At 35.9% G+C, this 21044-nt stretch overlaps 2 protein-coding genes and 1 non-coding gene across 4 annotated transcripts; 2 read left to right on the forward strand and 1 right to left on the reverse strand.

Annotated features, from left to right (window-relative positions):
- Positions 1 to 4350: 4350 nt before the first annotated feature.
- Positions 4351 to 6269, reverse strand: LOC147490651 (uncharacterized). Its single transcript, XM_086565439.1, has 4 exons — positions 6135 to 6269; positions 5855 to 6053; positions 5300 to 5749; positions 4351 to 4421 (listed from the first exon to the last, which is right to left on the reverse strand). The coding sequence occupies exons 1-4, from the start codon at positions 6267 to 6269 to the stop codon at positions 4351 to 4353; spliced, it is 855 nt and encodes a 284-aa protein (XP_086421565.1).
- A 5220-nt stretch (positions 6270 to 11489) lies between these two features.
- LOC147490652 (organic solute transporter ostalpha protein (DUF300)) lies at positions 11490 to 16828 on the forward strand. 2 transcript variants are annotated; one of them, XM_086568717.1, is made up of 10 exons: positions 11490 to 11613; positions 11817 to 11902; positions 11987 to 12063; positions 12157 to 12213; positions 12359 to 12467; positions 13974 to 14158; positions 14239 to 14327; positions 14790 to 15045; positions 15617 to 15862; positions 15966 to 16828. In XM_086568717.1, the coding sequence occupies exons 2-10, from the start codon at positions 11854 to 11856 to the stop codon at positions 16281 to 16283; spliced, it is 1386 nt and encodes a 461-aa protein (XP_086424843.1). In that variant the 5' UTR covers positions 11490 to 11613; positions 11817 to 11853; the 3' UTR covers positions 16284 to 16828. The 2 variants fall into 2 exon arrangements, with proteins under 2 accessions (XP_086424843.1, XP_086424842.1); XM_086568716.1 differs by having other exon boundaries at positions 11491 to 11613; positions 11817 to 12063.
- Positions 16829 to 17748: 920 nt separating this feature from the next.
- On the forward strand, positions 17749 to 17844 carry LOC147490653 (small nucleolar RNA Z221/R21b). The gene has a single exon (XR_015200489.1). It is a non-coding gene; the product is annotated as a small nucleolar RNA Z221/R21b (small nucleolar RNA).
- The last annotated feature ends 3200 nt before the right edge of the window (positions 17845 to 21044 follow it).

Genomic DNA, 21044 nt, shown 5'->3' on the forward strand with positions numbered 1-21044 from the left:
GTTCTAAGATCTATTATTTTTAGGAACCTGACGTTCCAAGATTTAATTTTTAGGAACCAGAAGTTCTAAGGTCGAATTTTTAGGAACCTGCAGTTTCAAAATCTATTTTTTTTAAGAACCTGAAGTTCCAAAGATTCAATTTTTAGGAACCTGAAGTTCTAAAATCGTCTGGTTGACTATATCGACTTGGTCAGGTCCAACCCATAAGGATTGGTCCAGTTTTGGCCCATTACAGTGGTCATTTATGTAGGCCCAATTCGTTTTTATAGCTATTTTGTTTTCAAGAACTTGAAGTTCTAACATAAATAAGGACTTGAAGTTCAGTATGAGAATCCAAATAACAATGGGCAAGTTTGATGAGCAACCTTTCATAATTGGAATGATTTATTTAGTTAATTATATTTTTATTACCAGTTCATGAAACGTTTACAGTTAATATTGTGTTCTCTTCATGGAATGTCTAGGCCTTGATTGTCATTAATATTTTGAATTTTCTTATTATGAATCTCAAGTTTTATTTTTCTTAATATACTTGTGCTAGTATCAATCTTTACAAATTTATTTTGCTTTATATTAAAATGTATGGATATATAAATGGAGAAAAGTATTATGGATATATGTCCGGTAGACTATACCCATAAATGAGAAAGACATTGTGTATCATATCTAACGTTGGGAGCAAGAAGCTCACTTAGACAGTCTGTATTACATAATTGTCAATTTAATGAGACATTAATGAGACAGTCTTCCCGTCGTTAGGGGGAGAAAAGCAATGGTTGCTCTAAGGAACGACGTGAAGCAACTTGGATCACGTCCTCTGTCTCATTAAGGATCCAAACAATGAATGTGACTATATGAGATAAGGAGAATGATACACTTGCAAGCGGTTGCAAAGAAAATGCCTAAGCATTTAATGATATGGTAAAAGTAACCATGAATGTGCCAGCCATAATTGATGTTCCATTTGGACGGGGTCCAAACATGGCGGCAAATGAATCTACTGTACGCTAAAAGCGTGGTAGACCTATAGGATCCAAAGAGAGTGCTCCCAGGAGAGGAGAACTGAGGAACCATCTTGTCCAAACAATAGCTAGGTAATGGCTGGAGCTCCATAAACAAATAATGAAAATGTGCAAATATCCAAAATTCACTGAAATGCCTATATATGGTTGCCCCTGAAGAGGCACAGGTACCTGAAAATAAAGAGATCGATCTCAATATTCCATGCATGTTCAGGTGAATTGTGGGATAGGAAAGCACTTGTCATAGATGACATATTTAGCTATGGTATAGCTATTGGAACATCAAAGGACAATGATGAAAAATAAATGAGCCACGTGTTTTGTCGACAAAGGAAATATTGGCCAATCTGGAATTTGCTATTCAAGCATAATTAAACTCTTTCAATAAACGTGGTGTATTTGGACCTATAGTACAAACCCCAAAAGGTGTTAACCCTGTAGGTTACAAATGGGTGTTTGTTCGAAACTAAAGCGAGAAAAATGAAATTTTCGATATAAGACACGTCTTGTGGCACAAGGTTTTCTGCAGAAACCTGGGATTGATTATGAAGAATCATACTCATGAATGTAGTGACTGACTACTTGTATGGGGACATAGACAAATATATTTACATGAAAATCCCTGAAGGATTTGGTTTGCCTGAAGCAAAATCAAGGAGTACGTACTCAATTAAACTAAGACATTTATTGTATGGTTTGAAACAATCCGGAAGATTGTGGTATAATCGTCTTAGTGAATATTTGTCTAAGGAAGGGTATGCAAACAATGAAATTTGCCCATGTGTCTTCATAAAGAAATCCTTAAATGGATTTGCAATACTAGCCACTTATGTGAATGACATAAATTTGATTGGAACTCCGGAAGAGCTCGAGATAACTGCTCAATACCTAAAGAAGGAATTTGAGATTAAAGACCTTGGGGAAACAAGACTTTGTCTCGGCTTGCAGATTGAGAGAAGTTCTAGTGGTGTATTAGTCCACTAGACTAATTACACCGAGAATGTTTTGAAATATTTTCATATGGACAAGGCACATCCATTAAGTACCCCAATGGTCGTCCGGTCACTGAATATAGAGAAAGACCCATATTGCCCCAAAGAAGAAAACGAAGAAGTTTTTGGATGCTTGAAGTACCATACTTGAGTGCAATTGGTGCATTAATGTATCTAGCACAATGCACTAGACCCGGACATTTCTTTTTCGTATATTTGTTAGCAGTGCATTTCGTAGCCTACTAAAAGACAATTGGAATGATGTCAAACACATATTGAGATATTTTTATGGAATAACCGGTATGAAACTATTTTATTCTTATGGTTCCATTAATGACTATGATCTAGTTGGCTATGCAGTCTTTGGTTATCTATCCGACCCTCGGAAGGGTCACTCCCAAAAAAGTATGTATTTCTTAGTGGTAATGTTGTTATTTGTTGGCATTCCACTAAACAAACTTTAGTGGCAACTTCCTCGACCACTCACGAAATTTTAGCTCTTCATGAAGCTAGTCGTGAATGTGTATGGCTAAGGTTATTAATTGGGCATATTAAGTAGTTCTTGTTAATTACCTTCTATAACGGTGTTCCCAACATTATTTATGAGGATAATGCGGCTTGTATAGCCCGTGATTCAAGAAGGATTTATAAAAGGAAACGGGACAAAACACACATTGCCAAAAATTCTTTTACACTCATCACCGGAAGAAGAAGAAAGAGATTAAGGTCGAGCAAGTTTGTTCCAGGTGACAACCTTGTCGTTCTCTTCACTAAATCACTACCAAAGCATACAATTTCAAAAGCTTGTATATGGGATCGGCATCTTGCCAGAAGTTCACCACCACGCCATATAAAGACTTGTCTTTATCGGGGGAGTAATATAACGGGGGAGCATCCCGAAGAATGTGTCCCGGGGACATATGCACTGTACTCTTTTTTCCTTATCTAGGTTTTATCCCCTTTGGGTTTTCCTAGTAAAGGTTTTAACGAGGCAAGATTAAGCAAGTCACAATGATTACGAAAGTAATGTTGTACTCTTTTTCCTTAGCTTTGGTTTTTCCATTTGGGTTTTCCTTAGCAAGGTTTTAATGAGGCAACTGTCATTGGATAGTTATAGAGCATCCAGAAGAATGCTACAAAAGATGCATCCACCATAATTTCCACAAGAATGGTGGACATGCAAGGGGGAGTGTTATGAAATCCATGGGCTTATATGGATGCCCACCATTGATATGTGTTATCCTGATAATCCTCTATCTTGGTATTTATCCTGATAACCTCCTATCTTGATGTTTATCCTGATCATCCTCTATCTTACTATTTATCATGTTAATCCCTTATCTTAGAAAGGAGGTTACCTAGTTGTATATAAAGGTAACCTCCTCCCATTTAGTTTTACCTCAAGAAATAAGAATTCTCTCTCTCTCTCTCTTTTATTGATTCAATCTACATGTTAAGTTAGTGTGGTCTTCTCTCCAAATCGGTTTAATTTCTAACAAATGATTAATTTTCCTGTTTTTCTTTTCCCAATAATCTCGATAATGAATCACGAACTATGATAGGAACATCTAGGACGAGGTATTCTAATTCAATAGAAAGTCAAAGTCTATCTGTGATTTATCATATATCATATATCAAAAAATATATCATATATCCTTCTCCCACCCATATGATGACCCCACCTGATCCAAATACACGCTTATCTCTCCATCAAAAAGGGCCCATGTGGTTGTACGTACTAGTGGTGCCATACAAATCTAAACTACGGAACAGTGACAGTTTTAATATGGCTAACATAATTAGAAATTTGTCATGATCATTCATTCGTTCAACTCCCCTGTTTTCCTGCCAATGGTTTGATAGCGCCATTGGTTTTAATTTCTTTGCTCTTCTTTCACATTCATAAATTGGTTCTCATTTGCTTCTGTTTTTAGTTCCACATAAAAAATCTGTAACAATATAAATTTTTAACCATCTCTTCCAAAAGCAGGAGACAAATTTTTTTTCTCCACATTGAAATTTATGTTAATTAGACAATTAGTGACACCTTCAAGGCTTCAAATAATTTCAAATGCGACTTAGAATCTTAAGACTAGAATGGCATATATACCTGTTTTTCAATGCTGAATTTATACAGTCTAATGTAGGACTGATGTAGAGGGATGAACAAGGTCTGATAGCTACCATTGAGGTAGGGTCTAGTACATCTACAAATTTCATGCTGTTTTTTTTGCCTTTAAAGATGCTTTATAAGTTCTTCGTAAAGGAGCTGTGAGGAATTTTATTTATTTATTTTTATCTAGGGAAGCACCTATGCAACTCTTCCCCTGTGTCCATTAGTCCATTACTAGGTGTAATTCCTCTAAAGAGGAAACAGTTGTCAGCTTGAGCTTCTTGAACACCTCGCCTGCATACAGAACATGACAACAGTCGCATAGACACGGAAGTTTACTGATTTTCTATACCCATTTTCCAGACTTTATATTTCTTAACGGGGTTAAACTTAAAAGCACACAATGGGATGTTGACAGCAATGAAAGTGCAATGCTATTGGAAAACGTTAAAGTTGGCTAGACCTAGACCAAATGACAATTTTTTTTCTGGATTTGGTAAAAGTTACAGGTCAAAACTCCAAACTTAGCCACCAAGTTTCTCCCCTTCAATGTTCAATGTCCTCTTTTTAATAGCGTCGGGATGAAACAAAGTTTCTATGTACACTCCTGCTTGAACAAGTGAGCTGCTCAACTAACATAAGTCGAATCTTTATTATTTAATGAGAAAGATATCTCCCTAATGTGTAAATGTCAATTGACACCAGACAATTAAGCATATGTTGCATTGTTGCAGGCTAAGCTAGCAGCATCAGATGTACCAAAACCAAAACCAAAATGAAACTGAAAATGCAAATTATATTGTTTTGGGACCCATTATTATTTTAGTATGTAAGAGTGCCTTTTAGTAATTCAAATGGCAATTAAAGCAAAGGGAAACGCTTTAATCATCACATTCAGGAGTACGCCATATTCAGAAGAATCAAAACTTCATCTGTAAAATTGCAAAAAAGCACTGAGCACAAGACTGAGATGTTAGTTCATTTGTAGAAACATTGTAGTTAGTCACTTAGTATCTCCATTCTTCATTGCCCAAAAAACACAAAAGTACAAAGTGCAAAAAAAAGATCCATGTAGAACAAAGGAGACCAAAATTTGAGGCAGCCCATCGATCACTCAATTTTAGCATAACTAAATTTCAGAACCAACTCAAAAATCTAGCAGCAGTTTATACTCGTGTTAGAAAATTGGTTGGTCAAGCCAGAAGCACCCCCAAAATCCCTTCTTTTTGGCTTGATCTTTGGAGGTGACCATGTAGTGGAATTATCTTCGTGATCACCACCTTTGGAAGCTTCACTTGTTTTTCTGCCAATGTTAGTAGTTGTTGATGCTTTTCGTGAGTCTGAAATCCACTTGGACTGCATGTAACTGGTTTTCCTCCATGGTGGAATGTGAAGTCCCCTTTCTTTTAGTGATTGCTTGGCAGCTGAACAAAGGATAGAAACTATCTTGAATAGCCTTTCTTCACTCCCAACAAAGACGGAAGGGAGAGCTTTCAAGAGATTTGTGTATGTTGATGTAGGCCTTGCCAATTCAAACTGAGAGTTGAAATCTAAGTCTACAATCAATCGTAGTGAACCATCATTCTCATCCTCCATTATAATATCTATGTACTCATAATCACCTGTAAACCAAAAGAAAAATTCAATGATGTAAAAATCAAATTTCAAGAAAGATGGAGTTTTTGGAAGTATGGAACAAAAGGTGTTGGTGACTTGGTGTAGCTTACATCCTAATGAACAATCTGCGGTTGCAATCCAAGAAGTTTTGCTTTTACAAATAGAAGCACTAAAACCATCCATTCTCAACCTCATTACCAGCCACTTCTTCAAACTACTAGTTTTCCTCTCAAACTTCATATTTTTCAAATACTTCAAAACTTTCTGAAGAACAATCATCTCGGAATCTGTAACACTCCCAAGAATTCCCTGTAACCACTTAAGAATAAAATGAGAAATCCCAACAAAACAATCAAATCACATTAGTTAAAATGAACAAACAAAAATTACCTGCAAAGTGAGATATGTAGGGTGATGATCAAGAGGGAGCACTTGTGGAAAAGTTAGAGAACTTTGCGATGGTGATCTTGCTTCAATGAAGTCATGAACCATTTCAACTAGTTTCTCCTCTTCTGAGCTCCCCATTTTTTTTTTTATTTTGGTTCACACTTTCCAGAATCCAGACTAAGTCTTTCAGACCATATGAAGATGAGAGAGCAGACAGTAATAGAGTATTAGAGTGCTACTCAAGGCTAATTAAAGAGTGGTTTTATAAATGTATTTTTCCTGCTTTGGTAGGGACATTTAAATGACAAGGTGACAGATGAGGTCATCCTGAAAACACTTTTAAGGGGAGTGATTGCATTGTGAAACTGATAGATATGGAGATTGGTGGCAATCTGTAGCAGGGAATATTTACTTGAATATCCTTGGTATGTCTAAATTATAGTGATCGATGGACTCTTAGTCATCACAATAATCTTGTTATCCAAAAAAAAAAAAAAAATCTTGTCTTGTTCCAGAAGCTGCTGTAAAGATTTAAGGAGTTTCTAGTTAGACGGCTAGATAAGACTATCAGAGTGACCAGACTCTAGCGTACAGCGCACAACTAGTGGTGTCAAATGGGCCAGGCTGGCCTGACCCTCAAACAACGAAGCACTTATGTTTTGACGGTTGGGCCAGCCCAATCCTCATTTGCCTTGAGAGCTAGGTTGGGTCTGACCAATGTTTAAATCTCGAAGTCTTTACCCACCCTTTTACCCTCTTGAGAGGGCTTGAAGGGCCTGGCTTGAGGGCCAAACGTGAGGGTCAGATACTATGTTATACATTTGATTTATAAAATAAATTTATAAACATTAGTTAAAAATGATAAAATTGAATGCACTTCACAATTAAACTTTCAAACTACTAAAAAAATATATGGTAAAGTTGTATTAGTAAATTAAGATCAACTAAATTCATTTCATAAAATATTATAAGGTTGGCAAATTTAAGAGATAAACGTTATTTTAAATGATTTTTAGTGTATTAATGTTAAAATGAAATATATTGTATGAAGATTTATTAAAATATATGTGATAAATGTTGAGAGCTTAATGAGGGTCAGGCATAAGTTTCAAAATCTAGGCCTTTATCCTCCCTTAAAAGGGTTGAGGGCCAGATAGGCCCGGCCCACGAATGTGTGAGGGTTTTATTTTGAGGGCTTTTTCAGCCCATGGGATGGGTCGGGGCAGGCGGGCTGGGGGCTTGAGGGCCATTTTGACACCCCTACGCACAACTACTAGTCTGTTGGGAAAAAACAATACCAATTGATCCCTACTAAGATAGCTTATTCTTGGACAATCTTCTACTCCAATAAAAAATCTAAACTTTAACTACAACCAATAACCACAACCTAAATTATAAATATAACTATCATAAACAAGTAATAGAAATATAAAGCAAGTAAAACATACCACAACATAAAGGTGTACCGTGGTTCGCCCAATGATGTCTACTTTCATAAAAGCTAATCATTTTATTAGTATGGAAAGGAATATTACAATTACTCCTCTCAAGTCTCTCCATCTTACTAGATCACTCTTCTTTCCTTACAAGCTTTTCTCTTTGCAAGGGTATTCTCTCAATTTTGATTGCTCTAGCTCAAAATTGGGTTTCTATTCAAGACTTAGGTTTTCCAAAACCTTACTTCTGTGTTTTATAGTAAACTGCAATTTCGCGGTTACTGTAGAAAAATAGAAATTGACAAGTTTAGGCATGAGCACGTGTGTGCTCTCGGCAAGACCAATTTGAGCGTGCGTGCCTTCTTCGATTTTCCTCATAAAAGTCCAGTAGACTTGTTTTGTAAAAGGGCTGAAAAAAAACTATTTTCTTTTTCTCTCCAAGGGAGCCTTGGGCAAGACCATTTCTGAGCGTGCGCTCGCTCAAACCTCTTCACACAAACAATACCAGATTCTCTCCTTCTTCCTCATGTGAGGGATAACTATAACAATCTCCTCCTCTCGAACAGTGAGGGAGATACCTCAATGCATTCACAAATCAACAGAAGGAGTGTTCTACCATTCCGGCGGTAGCACAACAAACATCAAGCTTGCTTTTTCGGTAAGACTCTGGTCATCATATCTGACCCGTTATTGTCGGTATTAATCTTTTCAATACACAAATGCTTGTCTTCGAGAACTTCTATAATCTAATGATAATGCACATGTATGTGCTTGGATCTAGAATGAAAACTCATATTCTTTCCTCAAATAAATAGCGCTCTGACTGTCACATAGAACTACAAACTGTTTCTGCTTTAACCCTAATTCATCGAATAACCTCTTCATCCATAGCATCTCTTTGCAACATTCAGTGGCTGCAATATATTTGGCTTCTGTAGTGGAGAGGGCAACACACTTTTGCAATTTAGATTGTCAAAAAATTGCTCTCCCTGCAAAAGTAAATAGATAACCGGAGGTGGACTTCATAGAGTCAACATCTCATTCCATGTCTACATCCGTGTAATCTTCAAGTAATGTCTTACTCCCACCAAAACACAAACACACTTTGGAAGTGCTCTTGAGATATCTCAATATCCATTTAACACCTTTCCAATGCTCTTTATCCAGATTTGACAGAAAATAACTTACAACACCAACGGTGAAAGCAATATTCGGTCTTGTACACACCATTGCATACATTAAGCTGCCCACTGCGGATGCATAAAGAATATTTTCCATTTGACTCTGCTCATGCTCACCCTTTGGACACATATCTGTGGTCATGCGGAACCGGCCACCAAGTGGACAAATGACTGGCTTCGCTTGATCCATGTTGAATCTCTTCAACACCTTCTTAATGTAACTTTCTTGAGAAAGCCACAACTTCCCACTCTTTCTGTCACGAGTGATCCGTATACCAAGTATCTACTTTGTTTGACCCAAATCCTTCATCTCAAAGGATTTACTCAAGTCTTTCTTCAGCTTGGATATTTTGTTGATGTTCTGGCCAACTATCAACATATCATCCACATACAATAAGAGCACTATGAATTTCCCATTTAGAAATTTATGAACAAATACACAATAATCGGAAACGGACTTCATGTAGCCATGCTTCATCATAAAGGAATCAACTTTATGTACCAATGTCTCAGTGTCTACTTCAACCCATACAAACTCTTTATTAGCTTGCATACTAGGTGCTTCTTGCCTTTGATCTCAAACCCCTCTGACTGGTCCATGCATACATCTTCTTCGAGGTCTCTATGAAGAAAAGCTATTTTGACATATAGTTGCTCAACCTCTAGGTTCATACTTTTGGTCAGACCCAATACCACTATGATAGAAGTCGTCTTAACTACATGAGAGAAAATTTCATCAAAGTTAATACATTTCCTTTGACCGAATCCCTTCATAATAAGGTGATCTTTGTGCCTTAGGTATGGATTATTCTCCCCATGCTTGACTTTGAAGATCCACTTATTCTTGAGAACTTTTATTCCTTTCGGTTTCTCAACTAAGTCATAAGTGTGATTCTTATGCAGAGAATACATCTCATCATGCATGGCCTTCAACCACTTCTCATTGTCTGTACCTTCAAGAGCTTCTTGATAGTACATAGGTTCTCTACCATTAGATAGTAAAACATACGTATGTGGTGGATACTTGGTTGAAGCTTGTCTCTCTCTGTTGGACCTCCTTGCCCCATCTTCTTGTGACTCAGGAGGATGCACTTCATTTGCTTAGGTGGTGGTTCATACATTTCATATGCATCTTCTATATCAATAGGTTTTATCTCATCATGAGCAATATGATCATCATCGTGAGCTTCAAACTCATGGTTCTCTGTATTCTTAATGCCTTCTGCACGTTCCACAGAACTTCTAGTTCTAAATCAACAAGATATTTAGTGAAAGCTTCTAGCTTCTCACCATCCTCAAAGTCTGCTATAGTTTGGTCTTCCAATAACACAACATCTCGACTTTAGATTACCTTATTGTTAATCGGATCATAAAGTTTGTAGCCAAACTTCTCATCCCCATAATCCAAAAAAATGCACTGTTTAGCTTTGTCATCAAGCTTGGATCTCTCATCTTTAGGAATATGAACAAATGCCCTACACCCAAATACCCTCAAGTATCCATAATCAATATATTTGACTGACCATATTCTCTCTGGATAATCACTATTCATAGGCTTCGAAGGCGATAGGTTGATCACATGTACGGTTGTGCGCATTGTTTCTACCTAGCAACTTAGAGTGAGACAATATGCATCTCATCCTCTCTACAATGGTCTGGTTCATACTATCGACTATACCATTGTGTTGTGGAGTCTTGGGAACGGTCTGCTCATGACGAATCCCATGACTCTTGCAATACTCTTCAAATGGCTTAATGTACTCACCCTCATTATCTGAGTGAATACACTTCAAAGGCTTCTCTGTCTCTCTTTCCACCATACTATGGAAAGTCTTGAATACGCTAAGTACTTCATCATTGGTCTTCAGACTATATGCCCATATAAAGTCAAGAAGTGCAAAGCTCCCCCATGGGACTTCACTTTCATAGGACCACATAAATTTATATGTACAAGCTCAAGGACATTGTCTTTTCTATGAGAGAGAAATATTTGGAAAGACACCCTGTGTTGCTTTATAACCAAACAATTAGTACATCTATTTAAAATCGTACCTTTTATGTAGCCGTCTTACATCTTTGAGTGTCAAGGTGTAGCCGACATTGGTTTCTACATAAACATCCCCAATGCCTATAATATTTGAGACTCCACTGTTATCCATATTTATCTCACCAAATTCACCACAGCTGTAGGTAGTTGATATATGGCTCCCAGATTGCACTAGATGATTTGTTTTCATATATGGCTGTAACTGAAATTCGGAACGACCTGAGTTTGGGTCGTTATGACGTGCTAGTCAAGTAGTACGAGTTGGTGGAGATACGACCTGGTGTAGACACGTGTGACATAAGCGTAGAACGGAGGGTAATTACAACAGCTATTCCAACCACTAAGATTTCATTAATGACAACCATTCCAATACTTATAAAATTCCATTTTTTCAAAAATCCCTAGTCTCAAAAGACCGAAACTCAACATACATTAGATGCCAAAAATGCGTTACGTTAAAAAGGGAATTTAGTCTCGGAATATTGAAAATGTATTGTGTGTATTGAAATTTCAAGAATTCGACATGAAAGTTACTTGATATACTGAATTACTGATACCCAAACTTGTCGAAAAGTACCGGAAATATACGAAAATATCGGTTGTTAGTTATATCAGTTTTCAACCCACAAAAGTTCACCAGATGCCACTCTCAAATCGATACGATTGGCCACGTTTGTTAATCTTACGTGGAAAACCGCGAATGTTTAGAAGAAAGAAAAACAAATATATAAATATCAGTTGTTCGAAAAAGTTTCCTAACTTCCCAAGCAACTCCTTTTTTTTTTATTCTCTCTCTCTCGGCTCCTTCGCTCCCTCAGGTTCGTTCTCAAAACTCTTCTAACCCTTTTTCGTAATTTCCACAATTCTTTTGATGAACATGTCATTATTTATATAAACGTGTTTATTATTGTTTTAATTGTGTTTACATGCTCTGATGTTATATGGTTTTAATTGCATGTTAGCATTTGAGCTTATATTGATTTTAAGACATGGCTAATTTTTTTTTCCATTTGCATTGTAGCAAATGAGTTGGTGGTTTTAGTGTGAATTACTGCTTAATGGAATGGAGACGAGTTTTTTGGTCTTTGTTATTCTTGTTCACTCTGGGTGAGTGTACGAGTCGAGCTGGAAAAGTTTGGTCTCCTCACCTTGGGGGCGAGATAATTTATAACTGGACAATTATCACTGCAGGGATACCTGTCTTCATATCGCTTGTATTGTGCTTATATCTTATTACCGAGCACATTGTTGCTTATAACCAGCCTGAGGTTTGTACTTTTGGCACTATTGTGTTTTGGAGTTTTGAAATTTTTGTTATCTATTTCGTTTATAAAATTTATGCTGTCAATATTTCGTTTCAGGAACAGAAGTTTCTGATTGGACTCATATTGATGGTTCCTGTTTATGCAACCGAATCGGTATGATGAATTCTAGTTTCGTTAGAATTAATAACTTGTGTGAAAGTTTTGGATTAAATATGATTTCAACGTGTAGATAAATTACATTGATGAATTCTCTTGCAACACATTTCTTAATTTACTCTAATCTTCAATGTTTGAACAGTTTGTCTCATTGGTGGATTCAAATGCAGCATTCAATTGTCAAATTATGCGCGACTGTTATGAGGCATTTGCTTTGTATTGCTTTGAGCGATACTTGATAGCCTGCTTAGGTATGTTGCTTTACTATACCTGCTTTTTCTGAAATTTTGCATGTAGAATGTACTTCAAGATCGATATTAGTATATATGGCACTAGGTTTAGCTCCCCTTTGTAAACTGTTAAAGAATTTAAATCATCTTTTCTGGCATAGCCTATTTGAAGCCAATTAAAAGTGTCCCTGACACATCTGTGGCATCCAATGAGGCCACAAAGTGCCGGACACTGACCCTCATAAACCCTTTGTAATAACGACGCAATCTTTTTTGAAAATCAGTGTCGGACACACCGAGACGGCGATACTCTTGTATGATACATGGATTTCAGGTTGAATTTTTTAAGACTAATATGAGAAGAACGTTGAAAGAGGTGAGAAACAAGGAGAGAATTGAGAAAATCGTATAGTCACAATTGAAAGAATAGAGAAGCAGAAAGGGAAAGGACTAAAATATTACTCTCTCCGTCTAATATTGGTTTGCCAATGGACGCAAGTAATGTTTTGGGTAATATAAAAGATCATTATGTGTTAGTATTGTGAGCAAAATAAAATGGACTAATAGGATTTGAGATCAGCTATTACTACAGCTGTGTTCACGTAACCAAGTGCTGTCAGGATTCCTTGTAGGATGTCATTTGGCATAAAACCGATTGCAGAAATCCGTTGAAATATTGTCTAAATTTTTCAAAACAGTGGTATGATAAATTTAGAACAGGTGTTGATAAATTTTCTATGAGTAGATACTTTTGGACTTTGAGGTATATCTTAAAACCTTCAGAAACAGAATTATTTCGCAAGGTAGAATCGTGGTTATGATGTAAATATTGTAGAACCTGTTAAATAAGTGGTGAACTTCCATTTGGTGACATGCTATTTGGAAGCAGTAGATGTGAATCATTTTAGTGTTGAATTATATTAATGTGTTTTCTTTTGATGTTGAGACCATAGTTCAGCCTTTTTTTTTTTTTTTTAACAAATGAAATCTCCTGGGGAGGGTGGGTCTTGACAGATAGTTGAAGAAACAGTACATGTATATGTGATCTGTATAATGTAAATTTAAACTGGCAGAAGCAACAGTTTATCAAAATCTACACTTTAATTGAAACAAATGAAAAGAAAACCTAAAAATCTCTTTTATTGAATCTCATAAATTCTCAAACAAAACAACTCCACTGAAACCCTAAGTTACATGTCCTTATTTATACTAACTGGCAACAAAGCAAACCAATTAAAACAAGACATGTGGCTGCTACTAATTAAAACAATTCAAATTGGACCAACTAAATAATATGGGGGCTCGCCTATGCGACCCATGGGCTTGACTCGACTTTGACTTCACTCATGTCCACATCACTGTATGTGTGTGGTGTACAACAACACTCAAGATGCTAGTAATGAACTTAAAATTCAATGCAATCTTCCTTTTTTTTTTCTTTTTTTTTTCACTTACTATACAGTTTATAATATGGCGTCCAAGTGTTCCTATATAATATGATGTTGATTAAAAAGCTATTTTTTATAGGTGGTGAGGAGAATACAATTAAATATATGGAGTCAAAGGAACAAATCGATTATGACATTCCTCTTTTGGAAGTGGCTTATTCAGAGGGAGTAGTTCGGCATCCTTTTCCACTAAACTGCTTGTTAAGGCAGTGGTATCTTGGCCCTGATTTCTATCATGCAGTGAAAATTGGGATTGTTCAATATGTATGTCTTCCCTTCTTGACCACTCTGTATGTGCAAGTTTGGAATCTTAGATCTTTTATACTGAAACTTGTGTTTTCCAGATGATACTGAAAATGATCTGTGCACTGTTAGCGATTGTTTTTGAATTTTTCGGAGTTTATGGAGAAGGAAAGTTTGACTGGAGATATGGGTATGTATGTCATTGTAAAATTTTTATTTCCTATGTAAAATTTTGTGAACTGTACAATATTTTGTCCTTTTTTGTACCCCACCATACTAGAGGAACAGGTTTTTTTCTCTGGTTTTATTTACGGGTGCACTTGGTAAAGCAAAGGTTTATTGGTCCAAATAGAGGGAAAACTCCGATTTTTTGAGGAATGTGGTTGCTAAATTCACATAAAATACGGTACAATTTGAATTAGAACTCTGCTCTTCCAAACACCCAAACCACAGAAGTGTGACTGGTTTGCATTACATGACTCTGAAGAGAGATTATACCAGGGAATGATGATACCTTAATCCGCCCTTTACCAAGATTAATCAAAATGCTCCACCTGCTTTCTGTTGTGCCAATCGGCTTAACGGGTTGTATTAAGTTTTGTACACTATCCATGTTTGTATTTAACCAATAAATATGTTAAATTGCATGCAGGTATCCATATCTAGCAGTAGTTCTGAATTTCAGTCAAACATGGGCTTTATATTGCCTTGTACAGTTTTATTCTGTCATCAAAGAGAAGTTGGAGCCTATCAAGCCTTTGGCTAAATTTCTTACATTCAAATCAATTGTATTCCTAACATGGTGGCAAGGCGTAATTATTGCATTTCTCTTCTCGATGGGAGCATTTAAGGGGTCTTTGGCGCAAGAGTTGAAAACACGCATTCAAGACTACATCATCTGCATTGAGGTTTGGTTCATCAATTTTCTGGCAAACAGCTTACAAGTTACACCCTTTGAGTGTCATGACGATTGTATAGGATAATTAAAATCTAAGAGTAAGAGAATGAAAAGAGTGAAGTCCTAATGTGTTAAAACACACGATGATTTTACTCACATGTGGAATTTGTATGGTTGTGGGGAAAATAAGTAAAAAGGAAATTTTGTAATGGCTTAAGCGACATATGGAGTGATTAAGATTCTAATTATTTCATGGATTTATAGGCATGTCAATGTAAGTTTGGAGACAAGGGGCTAACTTATGTGTTTTGCTGAATTTGACTTCGAGTGTGTTTCAAGAATACATCAGATAGATTGTAATACATAAATGCAAATCATAATATTTTAATCCGGACAAAACTTGCAGTGTGATGTTTTTTCCTTTCCTGATGTTGCTATTGTTATCCTAGAACATTTAGCATTTCTATCATGTGTTACATAAATGTGTAAGTTAGAACTGAATCTTTCCTTCTATTTTGTTCGTTAATGTAAGCTCAAGTCATCTTACGTTTTGAGGATCTCTTTGTGATTTTGTGGAACAGATGGGTGTTGCTGCTGTTGTCCATCTTCATGTCTTTCCAGCCAAACCTTATGTACGTGGGGAAAGATGTGTACGTAATGTTGCTGTCTTGGATGATTATGCTGCACTAGGAACACCTCCAGATCCAGATGAGGTTCAAGATAGTGCAAGGTCTACCAGGGTGCATCTTGCTCAACATGATGCGAGAGAGAAGCGATTAAATTTCCCACAAAGTGTCCGTGATGTGGTCATGGGAAGTGGAGAAATTGTGCGTAACTTTTGTTTTTGTCATTTCTATTTTTTAGTTCTTGAAGATTTGAATATTTCTTACCTCTAACATTCTGATTATTCTCGGTTTTGTCTATTACTAGATGGTTGACGACATGAAATACACAGTTTCACATGTCGTTGAACCGGTAGAGCGAGGAATTGCAAAGATAAACAAAACTTTTCATCAGATATCTGAAAATGTGAAGCAGCATGAGGCGCGTAGGAGGAAATCTAAAGATGACAGTTCTTTTATTCCCTTGAATTCGTGGTCAGAGGAATTCACAGAAGCGCGTGATCATCTTGTCGAAGGAAGTGCTAGTGACAGTGGTTTGGCTAGTGCAAAGAGACATTATAACCCATCTATATCACCAGTTTTTGAGATCAGAGATCGAGATAATTCTCGTGGGCATCCATCATAAAAATCAGTTGCAGGTTGTTATATTTTGAGGATCTGGCCTTGGAGTCAGTTATGAAGTCTTCAACATCTTCGTTTAGTGGGTTTCTTTTCCTCAACTCAAAGTTTTGGCAAGAATTTCCTGATATTCTTAATAGAGTTTCTGACAAGACTATTCTGTTCACGGGTAAGGAAGTCCGTAGATGAATAACCGTGACTTGGAACATATTTTTGCTAGAACACATACAGAATAGCCTCCGAGTGTACAGTTGTAGGTCAAATATGATCAAAGCAGAGTCGGTGAATACACAAAACTCGTTGCAACAGGTACTTTGATTTTTTTTTACTTAATTTTTCAGAATTAGCTTAGTTTCGTAGTTAACCAAAAGTTGAAGGTGATGTACATTTGATAAAATTTTGTGTTACAGTAGATTTACACGTGTTATGAGAATACCTGTATACTTTTCCAGATTGGATTCATAGAATTACACTTTTGTATAAGTTTTTACTCAATGCTAGCGTAACCTTGTAGTTTATATTGAAGAAACTATAGAGAAGGTGTTCAGTTGATTCAGAGTTTTAGATAGATTCGTTCTCTTTACTAACAAAAACAGGTAAATTTCAGTTCGGTCATGGTTAACACAATTCCAACATGTAGTCATTTTGTGTTCCTTATTATAATCCATATCATTTTGTGTACCTTGTATCATAGTACAAAATATCCCGATATATCGCAATATTTGGGGATATTTATCCGGATTTCAGAAAAAAATATATAAATATCATGATATGTTTAGAAATATATACATCTGTAAATATCGATGATATTTTGACGATATTTGTGATATATGTGATATTTGGAGATATTTTGTGATATTTGGAGATATTTGGCGATATTTTATGTATATAACAATTTTATTTAATATTTAATATTATATTTCAAATAAATATAAATAATGTATCATGATATATTAAGAAATATCTACAATATCATATTTGTCGATATTTTGAATATATCTACGATATTTGCATGTGAAACAATGTTAAATATCTCCAAAGAGGGGCATATATCCACGATACATATCCAGAAATTGAATATCGATAAATACCCATATTCTGATATTTTGTACTATGCTTTGTATGACTTGGAAATCAGGGAAGGAAGAAACAATTCGACATAGTACAAAATGCCACAAAATGTCATTGAATATCTCGGTTTTTCTTCCGAAAACCGGATAGCCATATTCTTCGGAATTTTGATTTGATAGAGTCGGCAGTCCAATTATGTGTCCATCCTAATTTAGTTACACTAGTAGTGAGAGCACAGGAACACCGAATGGCAAAATTGTCAAATTACAACAATTAGCTACTAGGGTTTCATATTGGGTTCTCTTATATAATAGGAAGAGCCACTTCCTCAAAAGCCACTTCCCTCGATTCTACAGTTTCAGCATTTTTCATGATTCAGTTTTCTTTTGTAATTATTTTTAGTGCTATGAAGATTTTTCAAAGTCACGCACCACTCTGAGATTATTTCTTAATAGTCTGTGCTGATTATGACTCAAAACCCATTTTTATCTGAGCACTCTTTTATTACATATTATTAATTTATTTTTTATTCAAAATTGTAATGTTTATTTGGAGGAGCCAAGTGATGCGGTCTTATAAAGGCCAACCATGATGCGGACCGTACAGTGTTTTAATTAACGCTTTTGGGGATAAATTTTGGTTTCTGATGGTTCCTTATATTTAACCTTAATTATGTTTCTAAGATTCAATTTTTTGATTTTGTGGTAGAAATGGATCTTATCTTTATTCATATTATTGTAGTGTAGTAATATGGAATGATGAATTTCTTATGCTTGAGCTAGCATCAATTTTTGATGCAATGAACTAAGCAATCCACACGAGATTTCTGACTCATTTTATTTGTTTATTTATATTTAATAATAACTTTTAGATTTCGGTATTTGGTTTATTATTTTTGTCACCGTATGATATAAGTAGTCCTCTTTTTGGTTTAATATTGCATGGAATACGAGAAAAAAATTCGAAGGGAGAACTTGTCTGGAAAAGCTTATTAGGTAAAATTCTTTAATCTTCACTAAAAGATAGCCAATTAATTGAAAGCTACTGAAAATTTTAAGGTAGGTTTACTAATGTTTTAGGGATTTTGATTTGGCAATTCTGTAAGTTCTGAAATAAGCTGTTCAGCATTGTTTGAAATTCATCGGGTATGGATGAATTCAGATTAGTGGTGTCAAATGGGTTGCCCGGCCCTAAACAATGAAGCCTTTATACTTTGAGGGCCGGGCCAACTCTACTCTCATTTATCTCGAGAGTCGGGTCGGGTTGGGCCAATGCTTAAGTCTCGAACCCTTTACCCGTTCCTTAGCCCTCGGCTTGAGGGCCAAACGTGAGGGTTGGACACTATGTTCTACATTTGATTTACAAAATAATTTAGAAACATTAGTTAAAAATGATAAAATTCTACATTTGATTTACAAAATAATTTAGAAACATTAGTTAAAAATGATAAAATTGTATTTCATAATTAAACCTTCAAACTATTAAAAAAAACTTGTTAAAGTTGTATTAGTTAATTAAAATCAGTTAAATTTGTTTAATAAATATTATAATGAAATTATAAGCAAATTTAATAGATAAATGTTCTTTTAAGTGATTTTTGATATATAAATGCTAAAATAAAATATATTATAAAAAAAAATTATTAAAATATATGTAATAAATGTTGAGTGTCTAATGAGGGCCAGACGTGAGGGAAGGCTTAAGTTTCAAAATCTAGGCTTTTATTCTCTCCTCAAAGGCTTGAGGGCTGGGGTAGGGCCCACGAATGTGTGGGGGTTTTATTTTGAAGGCTTTTTTGGCCCATGAGCAGGGTGAGTGAGGGTTTGAGGGTTATTTTGACACCCATAATTCAGACTGGACTAAATGGATATGTATTCAGGCCTTGTGTAGATCGATTTATGTCAATAGTCAATGTACGTCCAAATCACAAAATATTGGCAAGGCTAGCACTGGCTGGGGTCCAAAGACGAGTGTAGATAATGGAGTTTCTCAGGGTTCTTTAGAGGTGTTGCAAACTTGCAATTGACGGGTCCAAAGCCCGAGTATAGGTAATGGAGTTTCTCAGGATTCTTTAGAGGTGTTGCAAACTTGCAATTGACGAGTAAAAAATTGATATCAACCTAAAAATAGTAGATCGTTCAACGAGTTCTTCATCGAACCGAAACTATTGACTGTACCATAGTACAAAATATCAAAATATGGATATTTATTGATATTTTTATTTCTGGATATATATTGTGGATATATTTAAAATATCGATAAATATTGTAGATATTATAGATATTTTTTGATATATCGTGATATATTATTTATATTTATTTAAAATATAATAGTAAATATTAAATAAAATTGTTATATACATAAAATATCTCTAAATATTATAAATATCACAAATATTGTTGAAATATCATCGATATTTGTAGTCGTATATATCTTTGAATATATCGTGATATTTATATATATTTTTTTGAAATCTGGATAGATATCTCCAAATTTATACTATGGACTGTACACCCTCACAAATGCAATCAATTAACTGACCATACTTCTTGAAAAACATACTTAGAGAGGTCGAGTAACACATTTTTTGAATTTTCAAAGGCCTACTTGTGGTGAGCACGCGGTACTTTTTCAAGTCCTTTGTTATCTCTCTTTTGGGTTTTTGGGTTGCGAAATGGTTGTTGTGGGAGTTATTTATAGCAGAAAGTGGAGAAACCCATTTGCTGTAACGGACTAACGGGTTCTAAGCAATAGCGGGTCAAACACTAATAAATGGGAAATTAGAGGGAAATGGGTGCAAATGCAACCAATTGCAGTGAACCAAGCAAAGCATATAGACTGTATTTCATTCCAAAGTCTTGAACACAAAATCTTATTTCCAATGGTAAAACATTTAGGTTCTGAGCCTCTCCTGCGGGCGAAAGCAGTGTTTCTCCTCCACTTACCAACCTAGATCTATCTCTTTCTCAAACCCTAGTCTCTCACACTCAAATCTTACCTCTCCTACAACCTAAACCTCGTAGACTATTTTCGATCTCCCAACTGGAAGTGATGAAGAAGAAGAAAAAGAAAAAAAGCTTCTCTTTTTTCGTCTTCTATGTTTGTATATAGGGGTTTCTCTAACCCTTTGGAAGATCGGCATTGGTCTTGTTATGCAGTTTCTTGAGATCTGGGTTCTCCGATTTTTGAAGATCTTATCTTGTATGAAGACCATGAATAAGCCATATCTAGGTTATTGTGGGTGTTCTGTTGGTGGTGTTTGGTTCAAGCTGGTTCCTCTAAGTCTAGCATCTCTCAATCGGCGTCAATGTCATGGGTTCAGCCCTTTGAGTCCGTTTTTCTGGTTTGGTTTTAGAATTTGTTTGTCCAAAGCCATGGCTCTCTCCCTTTATCTATCCCCTCTCCGGATTGCTGGATTGGGTACCTTGGTTAGGCCACCGCTCATTTATTGGGCTTATGGTGGGGCGTTCTTTTTTGGAATTGCTAATCTGCCGCCTTTGTCGTGGAGTTTTATACTGTGCGATTTGTTTGTGGAGACTTTCGAGTCTTTACTCTGGGAGATCCAACACGGTGGAGGTAATGAGCAAGTTTGAAGTCGGGTCAGGAAAAGATGGGGTTTCCAATGTGGTTTTGTTTGTTCTTTGTTGGGTGCTTGGATTAGGTGGAGTTTATGTTGAGAAGACAGGATGTTTAGTGT

The sequence above is a fragment of the Coptis chinensis genome, chromosome 6 (assembly GCF_015680905.1).
Source record: "Coptis chinensis isolate HL-2020 chromosome 6, ASM1568090v1, whole genome shotgun sequence".
In the NCBI taxonomy this organism is placed as follows: Eukaryota; Viridiplantae; Streptophyta; class Magnoliopsida; order Ranunculales; family Ranunculaceae; genus Coptis; species Coptis chinensis.